Here is a 24,136-nt window from a genome sequence, read left to right as displayed (position 1 = left end):
AAAGTGTAGTACAGCGGTTAGGCTGTCAGACTATGGCACAAGAAATATGGGTTCAAATCCCCACTCTGCCAAGAAGCTCACTGGATGACCCTGGGCCATCTTTCAGCCTAACCTACCTCACAAGGTTCTTGTGAGAGTAATATGGAGAAGGGGAGAACTCTACATGTCAGCTAAAGCTCATTGGAGGGAAGATAGGCTATAAATGAAGTATTGGATTTTTTTAAAAAAAGAAAACCACACACACAACTCTGCTTACCTCGCCTCTTGGTAGCTTTGGACTCTAACTGCAGCATCAACTTTTGAAACTTCAGTAGCACCAGCCAGCTTTCAAAAACTTCCCAAGCTGAATACACGACCAATGGCTCATTCTATGGCTCGTTCTATGAGGGAGAGACTAATCTGTGTTCTCTGCATGTAGAAGGTCCCAGGTTTAATTCCAAAGATCTTCAGTCTAAAAGGATGAGGCAGCAGGTGATTGGAAGGGCATACCTATGCCCAAGATCAGGGGTCGGCAAACTTATCGCGCCTCGGGCTGGTGTCTCCAGCGCTGATCGTACGACGGGCCGGAGGGCGGGGGAGCGCGTGCCCATATGCGTGCGCACACGCTATTTCCAGTGCACTTCTGGGTCGGAGGAGCACCTGGAAACATCTTGTGCGCATGTGGACGGGCCTCCTCTGACCCGAATGTGCGCCGCAAATAATGCATGTGCATGCGCACAAGCTATTTCCAGTGCTCCTATGATCCGGAAGTGGGCAGCCATGCAGCGCAACACCGGTAAGAGCGGGCGGCAGCAGGCATCGCCGTGGGCTAGATAAACAAGTCCCTCGGGCCTTATCCAGCCTGCGGGCCTTAGTTTGGAGACCTCTGCCCAAGATCCTGGAGAGATGCTGCCAGCCAGAGTAGGAAATGTTGGGCCAAATTGACATGACTGAGGTTCCTGTGTTTCAAGATAGGTCTATGTACACAGCAGGAGAAGAAGGTGGTTGAATCCTGAGGTAGTTGTGGACATTGCTGGGAGCAAATTGCTTCTGAATACCAGTTGCTATAAACCACCGGGGGGTGAGGTTGCCGGGGTCCTGATTGAAGGTTTCCTGAAGGCATCTGGTTGGCTGCTGTGAGAACAGGATGCTGGATTGAGTGGGCCATGGCCCTGATCCAGCAGGATGTGATGTCCTTGCAAGTTAGACAGGGATGAAGAATTTGCAATCATGCTCGTAAAACTGACTGTTTTCTTCTAGTCCTCAGAGTACACATGCAAAGCAATGGGAGCAGGGAGGGGGAAACATACAAGTGTAAGGAGGAGAAATCTATGGCTAATTGAGTTGCTAAACAGACTTTGGCAAAAAGTGGAACTTGTCCACTACTACCGCAACAAATTACAGCAAGAAGCAATAGAAGCAGCACTCAGAACATTAAACCAAGGCTATTCCTCTTTGAGCTAAAAGTGGGGGGCGAGAAACAAGAAAGGTGGCCTATTAACAAGCCCAGGGATTCAATTGGAATGGAGCAGGAATATTTAAATGATACACATAAATTAGATTCGTAACAGTCTTTATAGGAATAGGCAAGTCAAGTAGCAAAGTTATCTTTGGAAAAAATCTATTAGCGGTAATGGAATGATAATCCTCTTAGATTCATTGATGCTGACAGATTAAATTCGCTCAATTCATTTTTTATTTGGTTAGCTCATTTGACACAAGATAAGACCCAGATTCTCTCTTTCAGAGCTCAGCTATTCCTGCTGGAAACTGTGGGAGCCAGCTGGAATTGCCAACATTAGGTGCTGCTGTCAAATGGCCATTGGGGAAGGAGAACTTTGTTTAAAACAGGGGTCAGCAAACTTTTTCAGCAGGGGGCCAGTCTGCTGTCCCTCAGACCTTGTGGGGGGCCAGACTATATTTTGGAGAGAGAACATGAATGAATTCCTATGCCCCACAAATAACCCAGAGATGCATTTTAAATAAAAGCACACATTCTACTCATGTAAAAACACACTGATTCCCGAACCATCTGTGGGCCAGATTTAGAAGGCAATTGGGCCGGATCCAGCCCCCGGGCCTTAGTTTGCCTACCCATGGTTTAAAACAACAACACACACATATCCAGTACATCTAAAGTTGCATACACACAAGATTTTATTCTACAATCAATAGAGAATACCCCCTTTTTTCTTCTTCTGAAAAGCACTTCTTGGGAAATTGGCTTCATTACAAAATTAAAAGTTCATTACAGATGTGGGTGGTCCCAGCAACAGAGTTGCATCTACACCTGTCCAAATACATTGTAAGTGGCTGCATACCGAGATTGTGACTGCCACTTCCTTCTTCATTCACGTGGGGCATGTGAATTGAGGGAAAGGTGTGGTTATCCTAATCAAGGGGAGGGATTTCAAATATGCTTCAGGTAAAAAAAAGCCCACCCTTGTGTACAGCAGGACCTAGAATCAATATCGATTCAAAGTTTGGGCCACCCAGCTATCAAAATCCCTTTCCCTCCAGTCTTAAAAGGGAAGCAGGCAAGAGACTCATAAAGGCTTTTGCAAGCCTTCTCCTCCTCTAAGTTTCCAGTTACAGAGCAAGTTGTAGACTGCTAACCTCTGTGAATTTATTCACAAAACTGCAATAAACTGCCTGTTGTGGTATTGCTGCTAATCATATACCAAATAGGAGCAATACTTCAGAAGAAGAAAATAATTCACCACTGGAAGTTCAGAAGCAACATGTGATGCTGCCTTCTATCAAGTGAGACCACCGATCCTATCTATCCCAGCTCAGATTAGCAACACTTCTCCTTTATCTGGAGCAGAGGTCAGCAATTTTTTTCAGCAGGGGGCTGGTCCCCTGTCCCTCAGACCTTATGGGGGGCCAGACTATAGGTGGGGGGAATGAATGAATTCCTGTGCCCCACAAATAACCCAGAGGTGCATTTTAAATGAAATCACACATTCTACTCATCTAAAAACACCAGGCAGGCCCCACAAATAACCCAGAGATTCATTTTAAATAAAAGGACACATTCTACTCATGTAAAAAACACACTGATTCCCCGACCATTCACGGGCCGGATTGAGAAAGCGATTTGGCTGGATCTGGGCCTTAGTTTGCCTACCCATGATCTGGAGTCTACTTACATGCACAATATCTGCTCTTCCCTTGAGCTATAGGTTCTTGGAAACACTAAAACATGGGTAGGCAAACTAAGGCCCGGGGCCCGGATCTAGCTCAATCGCCTTCTAAATCTGGCCCACAAACGGTCTGGGAATCAGTGTGTTTTCACATAAGTAGAATGAGTGCTTTTATTTAAAATGCATCTCTGGGTTATTTGTGGGGCATAGGAATTCATTCATCCCCCCTTCAAAATATAGTCTGGCCCCCCACAAGGTCTGAGGGATAGTGGACCGCCCCCCTGCTGAAAACGTTTGCTGACCCCTGCACTAAAACACTTTATATAGGAGGGCATCTCTACACTGCAGTGGATTCCACCCAAGAGCTTCATGAATTGTACTCATGGAAAAGAGGATGGCTTTGAAGTGGAGGGTTAGACAAACTGAGTGGGAGTAAGGTTTCAGTGGCTACTAGCCATGATGGTTGTGTATGTCCTCCAGGATTTGAAGAACTACGCTCTGAATACCAATTGCTGGAACTGATAAGTGGAGAAACTGCTTCTGAACTCAAGTCCTGGTTGTGGGCTTCCCATAGGCATATGTTTGGTCAATGTGGGCTCTTCTTAGGTCATGTTCTCATATTAACCAAGTGACAATATCGTCTGTTAAGTGGGGTGTGTCATCTCACAGTCCTCCTCAACACAGGAGCAATGGCAGGTAAGCCAGTTGGTTTGTTGCATCAACATGGCACAATCTGCAGAGACAGTTTGCACCGCCACCATGTTCATGTGCATACAATGGGGTGCGCACATGACATGCACAGGAAATCCACACATCATAGGGAAGACAAGGAACAACTCTCATTGTGCACATCTGTACCTCCCAAGCGTGCAAAGGAGCTGGTGCATCAGAAAAGAATCCTTAGAATTTAACTCACCCTGGCACAAATTCCCTCTAGACTGGATTGCCAGAGCAAGCACTAAGGGACCACAAAACCAGCTAGCATGCTATGCAATGATGCAGACAGTATTAAATACTTGCTGGGGCATAATTCAGGTCTAGAATTAGACAGCCATCTGCTTACCATAAATCCATCCAGTAATGATGTACACAATAGTATTTATTGCTGTACACAAAAGTAGTCAGAATACCCCCTAAAGCGGAGGGTAGTTGATCTTGGGAAGGGTACAAGGTACCAATATGCAAAGAAAGTCATAGAGCTCTCCCAAGAAACCATAAGCTGAAGTGAAAGAAAATGTGAGCACATTCACACATTATGTTAATTATATGCTAATCAGTGGTTGCTAGCTGAAGCTATGTTCCTGTTGCTCGAATCTCACCAGGCCCTCCTTACATGCATTCAGCTTGTTTTTAGTATACTGACAGCCACTGATGCTCAGAGAAATCTTGAATCTGTCATCTTAACTGGGAGCCCCTTCTCTCTCAAACTGCCATTTGTGAAAGCTCGTTGACATTGCTGTTCTGAAAGTCTGTTGGAAGCATGCACAGAAAAATTGTGCCAAGAAATAGAGATGGACTATTCTGTCAATTTTGGTTGCTCATTTTGCAAGTCTTTAATTCAGTTCTCTACATTTCCAGATCAGTTTGCGATTTATTTATTTTAAGCTCCATAAAAATATGCCGGGCTTTTAATTTTGCCTAATATATGCATTTTTGCAAAGTAATTTCCCCAAATATAATGCATTTTTGTACAAGTTGCTTGGCTGAAGAACTTCACTGCAAAATTCAGAGAAGTAAGAATTTAAAATGGTGAAATGGTGAAGATTATAAATAGCAGCAGCAACCAGTCATGGCTAGAATGCCACCATCACCATTGTACAGCCTCCATTTCTCTACAATAATCACAAAAATAATCCTCCTCCCTATTTTTCTCCTATGAATGGGGTGATGAACAAGGGGTGACATTTCATGATAACCCTAAACATGACACTTGCTAAAGATAAACCACCTTCCGTATGGTAATGGCTCTATGCAGTAGAGCAAATCATTTGCAGCACCTCAAGGGGATCAGGATCTGACCTGAAATACCTGCACCAATCACCTCCCTCACAATTGGGACAAATCACCTCGTAATCACCTTGCAAATCCGATGGCTAGGGCTTGATGGAGTTCTTCCCATTTGTCAGTGGCTACCATCTGGGAGACATAATAGCTTGAATCAACACCTGCGAAGGGTTAAATAGGGACTGCAAGCTGACAAGGAGAAACTTGATTGCTTTAGCTTCCTTGCAGCAGTGGACCCCTTCTTTATTGAGGGCAAAGACCCCTGCCAACTTGCTTTCTCTCCCTTCCTAAAATCCACATCATTTCCTCCCATGGCAGATACCATGCATTCCAAATAAATTCCAGGGCTTAAGCCTGCTTCAAGTGAAGTTGAACAACTGGTGGAAGGTGGAGCAAGAAGGGCATTTGATTCAGGAGTTTCTACTCTGGCTGTAAGGAAATTGATCATTCCTTTCTAGCTGTCTGCATTGCTTTCCCAAACCTCAAACAACTGGGTGGCAGAGGCACAGAGAATGATTACATGAATAAGATTGAGCTGTGACTCTGATGCCCTGCTCCCACCTGCAGAGAAACTAGACTAAAACTCCATTTGGCTTCTCTTCTTTCGGAACTGATTCTATTCCAGATGGTCACCTTAAGAATAATTGCATAACTTTTAAAATCGCTGCCCGGGTGTGTCTTTTGTCCTCTTCCCTGCTCATCCCATTTTCCTTTCATGTTGCATCTTCTATAATGCCATATGGCCAACTGCACACTACTCTGGGAGCATTTTCAGCTGAACTGTTGGCTAAAAATGGTTTTAAATGAATAAATAGAAAACTTTCAGAGACATCAGTACCATCTTTGTGGACATGTTGCTGTTTGATCATTATTTTGTAGAAATGAATCCAGAAGAGGAATTGTTTTCTATTGTTATTATTATAAATTATTATTATTAATTGAATTTAAATTCTGCCCTATACCCACAGGTCTCAGTAGCATTGAAAACTGTCTTACACTAAGCTGGACCATTGGTCCATCTAGTTCAGCATTGCCTACACTGGCAGCAGCACTCTGGGTTTCATAATAATATTATAATTTATTATTTATACCCCGCTCATCTGGCTGGATTTCCCCAGCCACTCTGGGCAGCTCCCAACAGAATATTATTAACAATATCAATAATAATAATAATAAAGAGATAAAGCATCAAACATTAAAAACTTCCCTAAACAGGGTTGCCTTCAGATGTCTTCTAAAAGTCAGATAGTGTTTATTTCCTTGACGTCTGATGGGAGGGCATTCCACAGGGCGGGTGCCACTACTGAGAAGGCCCTCTGCCTGGTTCCCTGTAACTTCGTTTCTTGCAGGGAGGGGACGACCAGAAAGCCCTCGGAGGTGGACCTCAGTGTGGGCTGAACGATGGGGTGGAGATGCTCCTTTCAGGCAGGCTTCTATCCCAGCCCTACCTGGAGATGCCAGGGAAGGAACCAGGGACCTTCTGTACACAAGGAAGATTCTCTGCCACTGAGCTACAGCCCTTCCCTGTCACTTCCAGAGATAGCCTCTCTCATTGTAAATAAAGCCCACATTCAGACTAACAGCCAAACAGAGCTTAGCCTGCACTTTCTCCATTTCAAAAGGAGTTTTGCTCCAAGTGTTTTATGGATTGCGAAAATGCCCCAGGATATGGGAGGTGATAAGCACTAGAGAATAGGTGGATTTGTGTTGTATCACAAAGAGTTCTTGTCAAGAACAAGTTGGAAGACTTTAATCTCTTGCCATGATAATATCCCAAAAGAAACTGAGAATACCAAAGTTTCAGTAGCAAAATATGATGATGATGATGATGATGATGATAAGGTATAAAGCACGCTAATAATTATTTTTAAGGAAACTATTCCCCTCACTTTAACAGCTTGTCATTGAAAAACAAATGCTTTGATATTTCTCTTTTGTCAGTGATGACCCCGCTTATTTCTCTTGCGATTCCACATGACAAGATAGATTGCAATTTTTAAGTTGATGAAAGACTGGGGCATTATTCGCTTTTTTGCAGGTTATATTTGAATGAAGAAAAACAACTAGTTTCTCTGAGCACTATATTTTGCAACCATTCATTTTGACAGAAGCTTTTGAATGAAAGGTTCATCAGTACATTAGCTACAGAACTGGAAGATTAAGACTGTGCATTTCAAAAAAACAAAATAAAAAACATGAATCTTGGGTTCCTTCATCACTAAATACTGAGCAACCATTTGCATGGAGGTTTGCTTGCTTTTTTCAGATGTAGGAAAGGATTAAAAAACTCTGACATGGTCCATTCTACCAGCTCAGAGCAATACTGTCTCACTGGTTTTTTGTTTTTTTTTCAGATGTAGGAAAGGATTAAAAAATGGGGTCCTTCACCAGAACTCTGACATGGTCCATTCTACCAGCTCAGAACAATACTGTCTCACTGTTTTTTTATGGACCAGGTCCTAGAGACCACTCCCTTTCCCCTGTTTCATGAGAGAATGGGCTCAAGAAGTGATGGAAACATCTGGCCCTCCAGATGTTGTTGAACTCTCATCTCCCATCATCCATGAGTCTGTGACAATGCCAAATGTGGTTGATAGGAGTTAGAATCCAACTACATCAGGAGGGTAACTTAGCGGCTACCAAGATATACAGCTGAGGCAGGGAACCTCAAAGCCTGGGGGCCAGATGTGGCCTTCCACCCCTCTCTAAATGGTCATTCAGACACTCTCTCTAGCCAGGGATGTCCAAACTTTTTTCAAAGAGGGCCAGATTTGATGAAGTGAATATGCATGAGGGCCAACCAAAGTTGTTGACCTTTTTAGGGATTGAAGTTGTTGAGCTTTTTAAAGGATTTTACCCCAGGAAATAAACTGCCACAGGGGCCAAATTAGGCCCCTGAAATGGACTTTGGACATGCCTGCTGTAAGCCACGCCTCCTCCCTAGGCCACACCCTGGTGAGTCCTGATCCTTAAGTCCTTTTGCCTTCCTGGAATTGACCTTGAACTGTACTGCCTCTTTTTTTTTCTCTGCCTCCGGCTGGTGAGATTTGGTATTCAATAACATCTTGAGAACATCAAGTTGGCTATCCTTGATGTAAAGGTCTCCAGGACAACTGAGATTCACCTGTTGCAAAACAATTTCCCTCAAAATTCACCTACAAACATTTGGATGTTTAAATATTCTGCTGGCAAACTCAAATTATTTGCAGAATACTCTGACATTTGATCTCTTTATGTGCCATCCAACAGCACTTGATTTCAACATTTGACAGTTGGTACTTGACAGCTGACATGCAGCAGCGGTTAGTATTGACAGTCTTTTATGGCTGATGGCTTATGAGATTTCACATCTGAAGCCTGCCAGAAACCAATCAGGATATGCCGGCGAGTATAAGGCACTCAATTTTTAAGGTAACGTTTTCTCACTCAAACTGAAGCATAATCACAGAGATATCAAGATCAGTAGAAATAAAAACTAACACTAATAACAGGGAGAAATGGAACAGCTCCTTCTAAGTGTCTATCTTCCTCCAGGTTTCCTTGCAGATTTCCATGGAGAAGTTAACTAATAACAAGAGAAGCAAACATTGTTGAGCCTTAGGGTCCCATTTCTTTCTGGGGAACCTTTTGGACAGCAGGAGGTGTGGCCAAAGGCAACAGTGCATGGAGCTATGAATATTAATATTAACTTTATACAGTAGCTAGTTTTTGCACAGCCATCCTACCTGTAAAGATTTCCAAGGGCCAAATACCAAGGCCTGGAGGGCCAAATTATAGTGAAGTATGTGATGAAGGAAATTGGCAACCACAACACCTCCACCTTCTACGGAAGATAGAAACATGTCATCATTAACTTTGTTTGATAGGATACTCTACCAAGTGTCACAACAGCTTGCCCTTGTGGTCCCTGGTTCTCTCACTTGCAAATAATTTGCATTGCAGGTGCTTTTAGTGCTATCACACAACAGTCAGGTGGACATCCAGCACCCATGGGAAGCCTGCAGGGGAACCACCTCTCACTGCTTCTAAAACAGTAAGTCAGCAAATTTATACTTTTTATATAGCAAAGGAAGCAAACTCCCCACTCAGTTTGAGATCGCCATTTAGTTTGCCAAGTCAGGCAGTCAAAAGAAAACAAAAACATTTTGGTGCATCCTTCCTCCTACTTTCTATGTCCAGGCTGTCAGTACTATTCCTCACACAGACCTCAGGGAAACGGCAAGCTTTGCTGAGGTGCCAAAAAGGAGAGCAGAGAGGCAAGGTGTTGGTTAGAACACAGAAACTCTCACCTATCCCCCAAGCAAAAGAACTGGACATTGAATGCAAACTGACTACTGGGAAGGGAAACAGAAATGGGGAGAGTGTGGGTGGTATCCTAATCAGCAGCCTGGCACATGGCATGATGGTGTTGCAGGCCACACAGTTCCCATTTGTTTTTAGTGAAACTGTGTCCTTTAATTAGTCCTATCCAAGCAAATGTCTAAGATCACTCAAGCCTTTCAGGACACAGGTACCTTTCTGGCCAAAATAAAATCCACCCCTTTATGTTTTGACCCTTGGCAAGATCAATGCCTCCATTATGATCACATATTCTTCCCTTCCTCACTCCCAGTTAAAGTATTTTTGAAAATTTTGAAAACACTGATATGGCTTTGTTCATTAGATGGCCTCAACTGGAGAGTGACACTTTCCATGCGGTATGGAGGATCTCCTTAGTGACATGTCACAGAGGTTATAAAGCCATGCAGAAATGGACTGTTGGTGGCCTTTCATCTAGAGCCAAGTACTGCTTTATAAACTGTGCCATTTGATTCTCTTGTTCAATTTTCTCTGTCCACAACTTTGTGTTCTGAGCAATATATAAATACCTGGAATATTAGAATGATTGCTACCACTAGCTGAAGGGCTTTAAAAATGAATTCTTAAAAAAATACCACTAACAACACACTCACTTTCATGCTTATGGACTTCCAAAAGCATTTGTTCAGCCACTCTGGAACACAGGGCACAGGAACTAAAAGCTGTGTATATGTACGGGAATGCATCTGTACTGGACTTGCAATTGTTCTTATTTAAGAATGTAAAGGCCCTTGGCCCATCTGTTCCAGCATCTTCTTCTCACAGTGGACCACCAGATGCCCATGGGAAGCCTCAAAGCAGTACCTGAGCGCAACAACACTCAGCTTTCTTGTGGCTTCCAAATGCCGGTATTCCGAAGCATCCCTGCCTCCGACAGTGGACATACAGGATACCCATCAAGGTTGGTAGCCACTGATAGCTTCAGCCTCCACAAATTTGCCTATTCCTCTTTTAACACCATCCAACACTGTTTTAAAGCCATACAAAAATGCTGATGTTGTTATTCTTAAATGTCAGTGGAATGTTTTATGGGAAGCGATTCATAACTGAAACCAATTAAATAAACGATAACCTTTGGTGTGATCAAGAAGGGCTCTTCTCATGTTCTTTTAAGCAGGTCTTGTTTTTAAAGTCACCTCCAAATCTATTTCTCCCAAATAAACATACATCAATATGGAAGCCATCTCAGCATTTCTCAGTCAATGGGGTTTAGCCTTGTGATTCATAAGAAACATGCAAGTTTCTGTGCTCTAACCAACCCTCAAGACCTCCCATGTGATGCAACCATGGGTAGCAGAAGTCTGATGGGAATATTTATACCCATCTATGATACCTCACCTTCTTCTCAAGGAGTTCCAAGCAGCATACACGGGTCTCCCAAACTCCACCACAACCCTGTGAGATTTACTAGCCCAGGGACACCGTGAGATGCATTGGCTGAGTGGGGATGTGAACCCTGGTCTCCCAGTTCCCGGTCTGATACTTTAACCACTATTCCAGACTGGCTCTAAACATGGGAGGGATGGCAGGAGTGATTGTTTGTAAAGGAATAAACTGATATATATGTGTATAATAATCATTAGGTAAGGCTACATTATGCCATATGCAATATGCTGATGTTCTAAACTGGGTGCTCTGCTCGTGTGGAAAACCTATATGCAGGGCTCTAAGTTGCACAAGGAGATTCAAAGAGAAGAATAGCCCCCCACCTTCAGCCTTCAAAGGCTGGAAGGTGGCAAGTACATGTCAGAGATTAGCACAGCACACAACACAAAGCTCTCCACATTCATGTGTCGATGTTGCATGCGATCAGAACACCCAACAGGGCTTTAAAGAGCTTTAAAAGTTGAAATGGGGTGGGAAAGAATGAAATAAATTCCTATTTGCTATAAATGAATCTGGCCATCTGCTCCACTAAAAGTAGTGACAGTCGGCAAAGGAAAAGAAACAGCAGCCTCTGGTGTCAAGATTCTACTCTTAAGCTCAAACCCCACACTTCCTCAGCAAGCCAGGCTAAAAATACAGAGGGGAGGAGGGAAGTGAGAGGGAGAGGACAGCATCAAGTTTCCTCAAGGGAACCCTTGTATCACAAGTAATTTTCCATCTTAGTGTACGACAGAATGGAGGGGGTTTTTTTTGCTTGCATGCTGCAGTTAGCTATGGAAGTTATTATATTAGCCAACATTCTGCCAGTTGGACATTAATCTTGGGAAGAATCCTTGCCTTTACCCTCCCTCTAGGAAACCAGAAATATAAAAAAGCTGACTTACACCAGACCAGTTGGTTCACCTAGTTCAGAACTGTCTACTCTGGCTGGCAGTGATGCTCCTAAGTTAAAGGCAGCCATCTTTCTCAGCCTTACACTGAGGTCTCATGAATAACCCAGCAGTTGATGTCATACTTCACCAATATTATAAGCCCAGTCACAGCAGAAGGTGATTGAGCACTATGATACAAGGTTGTCACCTCATGCTTTTCTTGAACAGTAATTGTTTGGGGACAACATCACAAAGGGAAGAAAAGTCAAAGCTGCTATGAAGCCAGCCATGAGCTGGCTTCAAAGCTTTGCCAATCTGTCTCTGAAGAAGAAAAATATATGTGGGGAGAAACGTTAACAATATCACCCATTCAATGGTTCTGTCAGCAGTTAAAAGTGATGAGGATCATGAGGTTCACACCCTGCCAACACAGGACAGCAAACCTGTATCCAGTTTGCCTGTGTTGCTACATAAACACAATGTCTATTTCCCTTACTGGATGTCACACAGAGAGAAAGGAAAACTGGATGCCAGGCTGCTGTTTTCTGTAGCTGCCCAATGGTCCAACATGACTTTCCCTTCCAAGAATGACAGGCATTGTAAGCTTGCAACACAGCAATACCTTTCCATCTGCTTGGCATGTGGACCATCTAATTCTGTATTTTCTCTTCTTCTTAAGACTGCCTAACAAATTCACAAAGGAATCCCATCTGCAGCAGAGAGCCAGACACATTGACTGGTTTCCAACAGCCTATGTTATTGCTCGTTGTTCCTTTAAGCAAAGTAACCACAGATAATATCACGCCTGATGAGAAACAATGAAAAGCAAATAAAATTGGCATGTTGGAACATGTGCAAACTTGACATTAATTCCAGCGTCAGGCTCCAGTCCCTTCAAGATCTTCATGGTGGGCAAATCTTTATATTTGTAACTATGTACTACTGTTCAGCATACAAATACCTTTAGCATTTTAACCCATTCAGTTTTACAATAGGACTGTGAGCTAAAATAGATTGATCACTCACATATACAAAAACTGACTTATTCAAGGCTTCCCAGCAAAGATTTGGTTGATCTGGAATGATTTCCTTAAGCATGTTGTTCCCAGATAGACACATCTGAGTCTGCCATGTCACATCTAATCATATGGATGCCACCTACCCCAAGGGGAGACCCTCTGAGGACCCCATTTAAGGCAGGCTTTTTGACTAGTGATTCAATTTAGATTTATGGGGTGTGGTAGGCAGGTCAGCATTTTCACCCCCATTCTGTCTGTGAATGGGAACAAAAGTTGCATACCTCAAGATCATTGCAGGGCCAGACCAACTAGAAGTCACAAAGCACTTTTTCACAAAGTATGAAGGAGATATTAAATAGCTCTGTCTGCCCTTGATACTATTTAATCAGGACTTTGAGAGAGAGAAAAGAAATTGCACTCCAGTACCTGGTTGGCCTCACAGACCCTGACATATGCCACTGAATGAGTTTGTTGGGTGTGTATAATCATAAATCAGAAGCCATGCAAAGGACTATCAGGCAGTGTTGTGGATACAAAGGCATCGTGCAAAGTCAGAGAAAAAAATCTTTTAGCTGTTACTTAGAACTAAGGCTGTCACCTGATAAAAGATCTTAAGTTGATGAATCATATGAATATTAATGGAGTGAATTGTCATAAGTTTGCATATGAATAAAGTAGTTATGGAGAAAAAAGCACACAGGTTTTAAGAATGTTATGGCCTAACATCCTAATGTTTCTTAGATCATTAAAAACCCATTGTGCATGTGTGCTTAACTGTTTTATTTCTTTCTCAGGCATGCAATGATTTTGATAAAGGAAAACATTGCAACAATCACAATCAGCTACAGCGTTTGCTTAAACTAGAAAAAAACAAAAACAAGATCAACTTGCCCTAAAATGACACCCCTTTTCATCTGAAAATTTCATAGAGAAAGGAGAACACAGAGCAGGCCTAGGACATTTGTAGAAGACCAGGTCCATGGAGGGGCATTGTTTTCTACTTGTCTTCCTTTCCTTAAGCTGGTGCCACTTTCAGCTAGCAAAACAAATCCAACACAGGTCCCTCCCTTGAGTGCTAAATGAGGATTTGAATGGGGTGGGGAGATGAGCCACATGTAAGGGAATGGCATGCTAAGGGCTTGACTGGGTGTGAGGAGAGAAAAATCATAGCTCGGTGGTACAGTTTATGCTTTGCATGTAAAATGCCGCAGGTTCAATCTGTAGCTTCTCCAGGTGAAAAGGGAACAGGTAGCAGATCATGGGAAAGTCTCTGGGCTGAACAAACTAGTTATCTGACCTGGTTTAAAGGCAGCTTCCTATGGCCTTATGAACTGGTGACACTTAAGGTGTTGGTTAACCCTGTTTAGGGAAGCTTTTAATATCTGAAGGACTATTGTATTTTAATATTTTGTTGGAAGCTGCCCAGAGCGGCTGGGGAAACCCAGCCAGATGGATAGGGTATAAATAAATTATTATTATTATTATTACCATTATTCTATAACCAGATGAATTAGTTAATCTGGCCCATCAAACCAACTTAAGGCTGTAGCCCTAGTTAGAACAAGACACACTTGAAACCCCATTCTAATCTTGGGGCCGGCAAGGGGGTAAGGATGGAGGAAGAGAAAAGAGAAAGGAAAAGAAAAGAAAAGAAAACATAATTTTCACATGGCAAGAGAACTTAGGAATGTCACAAACAGTCCTTCAAGATTGGTTTTGCTGCCATCAATAAGTTTGTTTTTTTTTTAAAAAAAAAAACAACCTCAGGTCAAATTATTAGCTTCCTAGGTTCTATATTCAATTTATTTTAGATTGCCTATAAAAGGTGTGTTGTAGGAAAGAAGGCAAATGTTGTGTACACATGCATACTAATAGGCTAAGATGCAGCCTGGCAATGGTTTTTTTAAAACCAAACAAAAACATCATCTCACCCTCCCCAATCTGTTACATACACTCTTTGGAACACTCCATAAAGAACTGTGATGGGAATTCAATTTCTCTTCTAGGTGACCCCCAGACAACTTCCCAAACTGTAGCATTAGCACTCAGTGGGTAGCTTCTGGGGTTAAGTGCTCCAGCTATAGCTACATCTAAACACTATGCAGGATCAAAACAAGGAAAACAAAGGAAAAGACTGCAACAAAGCTAAAAATACTATTCTCTCCCATTAATGCCTAAGAACAAACCCACAGCAAATCAGGTACCTAAGCATCCAGAAGGATCATAAACAGAAATTAAGGTGCTTCTAAAGATTGCAAAGAAGTACAGCATTACTACACATGGGTTGGGGGTGATTTCAGATGCTAACTATGGCCCATCCTGCTGCATTCATCTCCAAGTGTTCTTGATGTGTAGAGCAGGGTCAAAACCTTAGCCCTCCCATGAACCACATTTTGCTTTGCAGTATATTTAATATGCACAGCTGCTTTCCATAAACCCAATATAAAAAGCCACCCTATTGGCTGGGAAGGAGGAAACGGAGGCTGCCCTCTGCTCCCTTGATACAGTCAAAGTTCACATTTCATGAAGCAAAGCTGCTGTCCAAGGTACCTAAAAATAACAACTCTGTTGTAATTAGACGGATCCCGGAATGTCTTGTGCCTCCTGCATGCATTTCTTTCCCATAAGCCAGGCAAGCAAGTGGGTTTTATTGTGAAAACACAGACAGGGGTGGTGGTCAGACAAGGAGAGTCTCAGAAGCTGACAAGACTTTACAATCAGCTCCCTGCCGAAGGCTTAATTTTAGACACTGAAGGTGTAACCCTGAATTGACTGAAGATAAGGGTGAAGCCCTGGGGTGGGAAGGGACGGGTACACTGTGATGTTACCAATTTTAAAAATGCTGGGGCTCACAGATGTATGCAAGAGTGAAAACGATTCTTGCTAAAAGATGGCAAATACTTTGATGACATATTTTTAACCATTTCCCTCCATATTTACTTAACTACAGACAACGGAGATGGCTAGCAAGTCAGCTCCCTTCAGGACGGAGGCAGAAGCATGCATCCAACACACCCAAGCCCAGTGGTCTGGGAGAACTCCACCAGAGAGTCCAAAAGGTCACTGTAGTCAATGGGGAGACTGTGGCATCTCAGAACCGAGAGCGGCCGTACGGGAAAGCAGCGGAAATAAGAAGCGGACAAGCGCAACAAGAAACTGACTCGCACAATTACAACGACAAGCTTGCAGCACAATCCGATGCATGTTTACCCAGCAGCTCAACGGGGCTTATTCCGGAGCTCGGCGTGCGCAGAGGATCGCAGCTTCAAGCTGCGATCAACGGGACTTGCTCCCAAGTACGAAGAGGCACAGGATTGCACCGGCAAGCACTTTTGCCAAGTCCCAAGGATCCAGCCACTGTTCTAGGGCTGATGGCAGACCGAAGCCGTTTGGAGAGCATCTTGCACGCACATGCACCCCCCCCCGAAAAGATGCTCACTCTCAAGCGAGCACACGCATGCACACGACCCTCCACGCCTCAAGCCAGCCCAGCTCCGTCTGAACCCGTTCCCTAGCACTCCGCGTCTCTCCAAGCGCCGCTGCTCTCTGCTGCAGAACCCAATCCGTCCAGAAAGCCGTATTTAAAAACCGGATAGGCCCCATAAAGCAGCCCAACAGAGAGAGAAGGCGAGGGAGTCTCGAGGGCAGGGGAGTTCCGGAGAGGATGCCTCCCCCTTTCCCTTCACCGAGTAGGGAAGAAGAGGGTGGGAGGGTGGCAGCGTGCATTGCACCAACTCCTCTCTCCGCCTGCCTCCCTTAGCAAACTCGCTTCCACATGCAAAGACACCAAAAAATAAAACTGGGGGTGGGAAGGTATCCATTCTCCTACTCCAGCAGAAGACAACCTGTGGACTCCGATCAATGCTTGATGGGAGCAGAAAAGAAGGAAGCGGCAAGGTGGGGGGCTGACCAGGCAAAGTTGCCAGCCCTGGAGCGCCCCTCCCCATTCCTTTCTATGGATGGTGGGGGGAGATAGAGGTTGATCCCACTCACCTCGCAGCGCCCCAGTCCCGGCGAGCAGATCCGGCAGGAGCAAGAGCATCAGCGCCAGCCCGAAGAAGGGCGGGGTCTCCATGCTGCAGGATCCTCAGGGCCGCGAAAGGAGGCTCAACTCCGCGCGGCTACTCCAGCCGAGGCAGCGCGGGGCTACTGCCTGCCCCTCGGCTCGCTCGCTGGCTTTCCCACGCGCCCGCAGCAGCAGCAGCAGCAGCAGCAGCGCCTCCCCGCCTGCCGCCCGGCTCCAGACTAAAGGCGAGCAGCCGCGCGCCTGCATCCCAATCAGACCCCCTCCTCCCCGGCAGCCAATTAGGCGAGGGCGGGGCGGGGCCAGCGGCCGAAAGGGGCGGGGCAAGGCGCCCGGGGTTCCGTCGGCGAGCCGCGGGGCGGAGCTTCTGCCTCTGCTGCCGCCGAAAGCCAAGTGGGCGCGCGCTCGGCCCGGGGAGCTCCTGCTCCGGATGGTGCCGATCAGAGGTGCGGGTGGTGCTGAGCCCGGCGCGGAGCGGAGGAACCGCGGCTGCCTTGGCTTGCAGGTCCCGGCCGGGCTTTGCTTGGGAACTAACCGTGCGATGCTGAGCGTTAGTCCCATGGAAGCCCGTGGGATTTACTCCCAGGCAGGCGGGGTTGGGATGAAGCCTGTCTCCTAGCAGCGTTGACCCAGGACCAGTGCTGGATTTACCTATAAGCTAAGCAAGCTATAGTTTAGGGCCCCACTCTCTTGACCCCCCCCCCCCAATTTTTTTCCCACTATTAATATACTTCTTCTGAATTGTATTTCAGTTCAACAATTACTTTGATAAAATACATATGTTGTTATGTGCACATGGCTTTAGACTAGATACCTATTAGGTCCATAAATTACCATATAGCATATATTCAACACAAAAAACAGCAACAATTTGTTGTTGACAAAGGACAGCTGGACATATAAAAGGTCCCGTTGCCTTCAGTAGCTTAGGGGATGGGTAGGCAAACTAAGGCCCGGGGGCCGGATCCGGCCCAATCGCCTTCTAAATCTGGCCCGCGGACGGTCTGAGAATCAGCATGAGTAGAATGTGTGCTTTTATTTAAAACACATCTCTGCGTTATTTGTGGGGCATAGGAATTCGTTCTTTTTCTTTTTCTCAAAATATAATCCGGCCCCCCACAAGGTCTGAGGGACAGACCAGCCCCCTGCTGAAAATGTTTGCTGACTCCTGGCTTAGGGCCTCATCAAACCTAAATACAGCCCTGCCTAGGACCATATACTCCATCAACTCCATAGGATTTACTGTACTTCTGAGTAGTCAGGATTAGGCATGTGCCAAGAGGGCAACTTCACTGATTTTGGGGTAAATATGCACAAGGTTCTTCTGTAAGTCGCCTTAATGGAATTTAGCAATTTATTCTTTTAGCAATATGCTGTTTGGGGACTGTCTGAACATATGGTTTTCAAATTGGGACCCCTCCAGACTCCTGCCCACCCTTGTATTCTCCAGCATGTCATTGATACAAAAACAGTGTGTTAGTCATGGGTTTCTTGTTTATTTCATTAGAAAACATATACAGCTTGTTTGGAAACCCCCCCACACACACCTCAAAGTGGTTTACAAAAGAACAAAACAATAAAATTCTTGATTGTTGTTGTTTAGTCGTGTCCGACTCTTCATGACCCCCTGGACCAGAGCACGCCAGGCACTCCTGTCTTCCACTGTCTCCCACAGTTTGGTCAAACTCATGTTTGTAGCTTCGAGAACACTATCCAACCATCTCGTCCTCTGTCGTCCCCTTCTCTTCTGCCCTCCATCTTTCCCAACATCAGGGTCTTTTCCAGGGAGTCTTCTCTTCTCATGAGGTGGCCAAAGTATTGGAGTCTCAGCTTCACGATCTGTCCTTCCAGTGAGCACTCAGGGCTGATTTCCTTAAGAATGGATGTGTTTGATCTTCTTGCAGTCCATGGGACTCTCAAGAGTCTCCTCCAGCACCATAATTCAAAAGCATCAATTCTTTGGTATTCAGCCTTCTTTATTGTCCAGCTCTCACTTCCATACATCACTACTGGGAAAACCATGGCTTTAACTATATGAACCTTTGTTGGCAAGGTGATGTCTCTGCTTTTTAAGAAGCTTTTTAAAATGCTTTTTAAGATTTTTAAAAATTCTTGATAAGAACTATCAAAACAACAATTAAAAACATTCAAGAAATTAAAACCAGTACTAAATTTAAAGCATCTGTGTTTTAGGTATCTGCATAGGCTTATCTAAACAGAAATGTTTTTAGCAGCTGCTGAAAATAGAGGTGCCTGCCTGGTATCAATAGGCAGGGAGTTCCAATGTGTGGCTGGTGCCACACTAAAAAAAATGATTTCTTACAAATGTGGAATGTGGAACCTGCAACACTCAGTTCCAGAGTTCAATACCTCATGAGTTGTTTTTTAGTTGTTCTGGAATGCTTTCCCAATGTTGCCACATTATTGCTTTCTGGAATGCAACCAAAGTGGGACGAAAAACATATCGGAACATTTGTGGTATAAAAAGTTGCAGCATTCCAGTGGGAAGAGATGGGACATACAGTATGTGCAGCCTGGAACTTTTGTAGGCACAGGGAGTATTGAAAGTAGATTTGCTCATTACTGCCCTGATACCATCATGAACAAAAATTATGAATGCACAATAAAAAGGAAATATTGTGCGGGGGTGGGGGTTTTTTGGGGGGTGTTATTTATTCCCCTCCTTCCCCCACAGTTTTCTCTCTTTCCCTTATTCATTTCTTTCCTCTTCTGCTGTTTATCTTTCTTGCCTTTTTTTTCCAGTTGAATTCACCTTTGATGCTTCCCCCACCCTTTGTAAGTGATTCCTTTTTTCCTCTCTTTCATCCCTCCCTTTCATTTATTTTCTTTCCTATTCACATCCTTACTTATATGAAGGACTGACTGGCCCAGAGTTACCCGGTGCATTTACTAGCTGTGTGGAATTTTAACCCTGTTTCCCTCAGTTCTAGTCCAATACTCTAACCACGACCTCACTCTTTCAATTCAGACTACAGTCATTTTATGTTTTTCACCTTGTCCTTTGAACATAAAACTTTTGAAGCTGCCTTATACCACACATCTGACTCAGTACTTTCTACTCTGGCTTAGGCTGTGTGCACACCTTACGTTTAAAACTCATCCAACATTTACTGTAGTTTAGGGGGAAGACGGGACGTGGGTGTCGCTGTGGGTTAAACCACTGAGCCTAGGACTTGCCGATCAGAAGGTCGGTGGTTCGAATCCCCACGATGGGGTGAGCTCCTGTTGCTCTGTCCCTGCTCCTGCCAACCTAGCAGTTCGAAATCACGTCAGTGTGCAAGTAGATAAATAGATTCTGCTCCGGCAGGAAAGTAAACAGCTTTTCCATGCACTGCTCTGGTTCGCCAGAAGCAGCTTAGTCATGCTAGCCACATGACTCGGAAGCTGTACACTGGTTCCCTCTGCCAATAAAGTGAGATGAGCGCCGCAACTCAGAGTCGGCCATGACTGGACCCTTTACCTAAATGGGTATGCACCACCAAGCTCTCAGGTAGAGGCTTTTTCCAGCAATGCTACTAATGCCATTTGAATGATGTTTGCAGCCCAAGCATGTGTATAACTTGAAATATATATCCAATGTCATTTTCCCCCAACATTTTTCTATTGTTAAATGATTTACAGGTGGTACATGACACCAGTCAAGCTTGCAAAAATTTATAATTTACCTGACAATAAATGTTGGAAATGTAATGAGACTGAAGGTACATTCTTTCACCTTTGGTGGACATGCCCAAGGATTAAGACATTCTGGGAGATGATCTATAATGAAATGAAAAAGGTACTTAAATATACCTTTCTGAAGAAACCAGAGGCCTTTCTGAAGAAACCTGGGTATGGTCGGCCAATTGGTGCCAAAGAAAGACAGAACCTTTTTTATGTATGCAACAACAGCAGCAAGAATACTCATCGCGAAGTATTGGAAGATTTACCCACTCCGGAAGAATGGCAGATGAAGTTGATGGACTATATGGAACTGGCGGAAATGACTGGCAGAATCCGAGATCAGGGAGAAGAGTCGGTGGAAGAAGACTGGAAAAAGTTTAAAGATTACCGTATTTACAGAAATACTGTAAAATCAATAAATGTTAGAAAAATGTTGGAATGAAGTTATATGGCTTTAGTAGAAATGTTACAAGGAACTAAGTACAAATAGATTACTAATGTATTAAAGGAAAAAAATAAGGTTAGAATATGTTAAGATAAATTGCAGGACAGAAAACAGAGGAAGAAGGAAAGGAATTGTTGAAACAGTTAACTGAAGTAGAATACAAAAAGGGAGGTGTGAGGAGGTCGTTGAAACAAGTGAATGAAAGATAAGGTATTGAAATTATTGGATGTGTTTTAAATTGTTTTTGTTTTGTTTTGTTAGTTTAATGTCTTAGTGTTAGTGTTATGTAGTGTCTTTGTTTTTGTATTGTATTGTATTGTTTTGTTTTAATTTTTTTCTTTTGTAGTGTTTAAATTGTTAATAGATATTATTTAAAAAAAACATTTTTCTATTGTTGAGGAAGGAGGCCCCACCTATTTGTTTTCTGGCACAGAACCACTTTATTTGTTACATTAATGACCCATACTTACAGGTCATTCATTACCAATAAACTTGTCTGGCTACTCCAGCAATTGGATCCTTGTTAGATCCAGGAATTACAAGGGACTCAGACATACAGCCTATACCCCCCCCCCACCAGACTCACAGCAATATAAATTAAATAAAGGTTAATTTTTATACCACTTTCATGTATGGAGTTTATTAGTTACTTCTGAGTATGTTACATGGAAAAGCAGGGAGCGAAAGTATTGAATTTAATCAATCTGTTAATTTTCTTCTGTCATTGTTGTTTTATTTATAATGGCCTTTCTATGTATATTATGTTCAAAGTGATATGCATCAATAAAATTACAGAAATAATAGCAATAAAACAAATAGACCCATAGCAATATATCCACTTCATAAAAGTGATCTAAAATGACTTTTAGTTGTATCCAACTAGGCTCTATCAGACACACTGAAATTAATGAACATGTATTAAACATATCCATTAACTTCATTGGGTATACTCTGAGTAGAAGTAACATTGGATGCAAGCCACTGTGTCTGTGAACAATTCCCACACTTCTGAATGTACACAAGAATGATCTCTCTGTGCTTTTTTTATTTTCATCCTAGAGAGGTAAAAGTATGTTGGTCGGGTCAATTATATGCCACAGCCCTAAGCTAACTCAGAAGTAAATTCCATTGGATTTACTTCTACATAAATATGCTTAGGATTGGGAGTGAGGATTCAATCAAAAGGCTGAAGACAGCAGCTTCCCATAATATTGGCTGAGTGTAATTTAGTTACTAAAGCACCAAAGGAGAAAAAAAGTCTTAAGGTTACGGGGGATTTTGTGCAATGATCTCTTCAAAGTCCCTCGTTCAGGTTGTGCCAATTGTACTGAACCACTAACTCCTTGATCTTCAGTCTGAACTCGCAGGGATTAGCACAGCCTTATGTGTGGGTCTGCTGAATTAGTTCCCATGTAAGCACACAATGTGTAGTACGTTATGTTATGATTTATTTATATACCACTGTTTGACCCAAAGGTCCCCCAAAGCTGTGGACAGAATATTAATACAAAACAAAAATGCGAAAGAAGTACAACAAATAAATCAAAACAATAGAAAATTGGGGGGAAATCACATTGGATATATATTTGGGAGCTACACTCATGCTTGGGCCGCAAACACAGTTTCCAGGCATCCTTCCTCTCACTTGGAATCCAGGTTAGTATGCCAAATCAGTGTTGCTAACACCCAAGAAAGGCAGACATAGACACGCAGGAGCCATTTCGTCTGTGACTGAATTCCACAAAGGCTACATTCAGATGTAAGGTTTGTTGCATTTGTTGTCCTGGATTTAATTTATTATTATTATTATTATTATTATTATTATTATTATTATTATTATTCCCATCTTTCCCAGAATGGGGCAATGGCAAGGCAGTAGAGAGGTCTTTGCATGCCATACCAGTGTATTGGAAGAAGCAAAGATCACCAGTGTTGAAGCAATGATTTTTCAACATCAACTTCGTTGGACTGGTCAGTGTTGTGCAGATGCCTGATTATCGTCTTCCAAAGCAATTACTCTATTCCGAACTTAAAAATGGAAAGCATAATGCTGGTGGTCAACATAAGAGGTTTAAAGCTTTAAAAGCTTTTAAAAATGTAGTGTAAACACCAACAATTGGGAAACACTTGCCTGCGAGCGCTCTGGCTTTGATGAGACTTGAACTCAAGACGGAAGGGAGAAACATGCTGAGAGGAAGGCACGCTTGGCAAATACACACCGTGATCAACTCTTGCCCGGAAACCAATGTCCCCACTGTGGAAAGACATGTGGATCCAGAATTGGCCTCCACAGTCACTTATGGACTCATTGTTAAAACCATATTTATGGAAGACAATCTTACTTGGCTATGAGTGATCACCAAGAAGAAGAAGAAAATAGAGAATTGTCCCATATTTCAATGTAAAATGCTACCTCCTGTATTGATACAGTTTTCTGCTGTATTTCAGGCCTTCTCTCTCTCTCTCTCTCTCTCTCTCTCTCTCTCTCTCTCTCTCTCTCTCTCGGCCAAGCAGGCATGCCAACTTGCACCCCAGGTTATGCATACCCTACCACGCACAATGTGACATCATGACATCAAGCACTTTGCGGCCTCAGAACCTGACTTCCAGTGGCACCAGAAGTCAGGTTCTGAGACCTCACAAGGCCTCAGACAGCATCTCCAAGGTCTCACGGGGCCTTGGACGTGACTTCTGGTGTTTCACGAGGCACCAGAAGTTGCATTGGGAGCCCTGTGGCGTGGGTGCTGAGCATCCACAATTTTTTTTTTGCATGTTCTCAGGCCCCCCTAGAGATGGTGCCCCTGGTGCCAAGTTTAGGATCTTCTCCAAATGCAGGTGTTTGAAAGGGTCTGTGAAAGGTCATATATTTAAGCTCTGGGTAGCCAAGCACAGATAGATTTACAAGTGTGTGTGACAAATTCCAGAGGGGGCCTCCTGTTAGGCTGCAATACATTGTAATGGATTGCTTTGAAGTCACTTCAGCAGAGATGGGGGGGAATATCCCCCCAGCCACTCTGCCCCGTCCCACCTTGTCCTATATTTTGCTAAAACAAATGTGGCAATCCTATATGGGAGTGTCAGCTTGGCTTTGCTGTGGCACCGACAATGTGCAGATTGCCTTGCCCCTTTCCTATTCAGTAACCATCTACAATGTGCAGCATTGGAAAACCAGGACAGCGACTCCATACCCTCCAACATTCCACAGATGAAAATAGGGA

General features: G+C 43.6%; 1 protein-coding gene across 2 annotated transcripts in view; it reads right to left on the bottom strand.

Moving 5' to 3' along the window:
- UNC5D (unc-5 netrin receptor D) overlaps positions 1 to 17,012 on the bottom strand; it is a 435,843-nt gene extending 418,831 nt beyond the window's left edge. For both annotated transcript variants that reach the window (XM_083713478.1, XM_083713479.1), the window contains exon 1: positions 16,759 to 17,012. In XM_083713478.1, coding sequence (XP_083569604.1) covers positions 16,759 to 16,840 — 82 coding nt within the window. In that variant the 5' untranslated portion in view covers positions 16,841 to 17,012. The remainder of the gene's footprint in view (positions 1 to 16,758) is intronic.
- Between the last annotated feature and the right edge of the window lie 7,124 nt (positions 17,013 to 24,136).

The sequence above is a fragment of the Podarcis gaigeae genome (genome assembly GCF_964106915.1).
Source record: "Podarcis gaigeae genome assembly, chromosome: 15".
Classification (NCBI taxonomy): Eukaryota; Metazoa; Chordata; class Lepidosauria; order Squamata; family Lacertidae; genus Podarcis; species Podarcis gaigeae.
The sequence above is the reverse complement of the archived record's forward strand: the minus strand, read 5'-3'. Positions and strand labels throughout refer to the sequence as shown.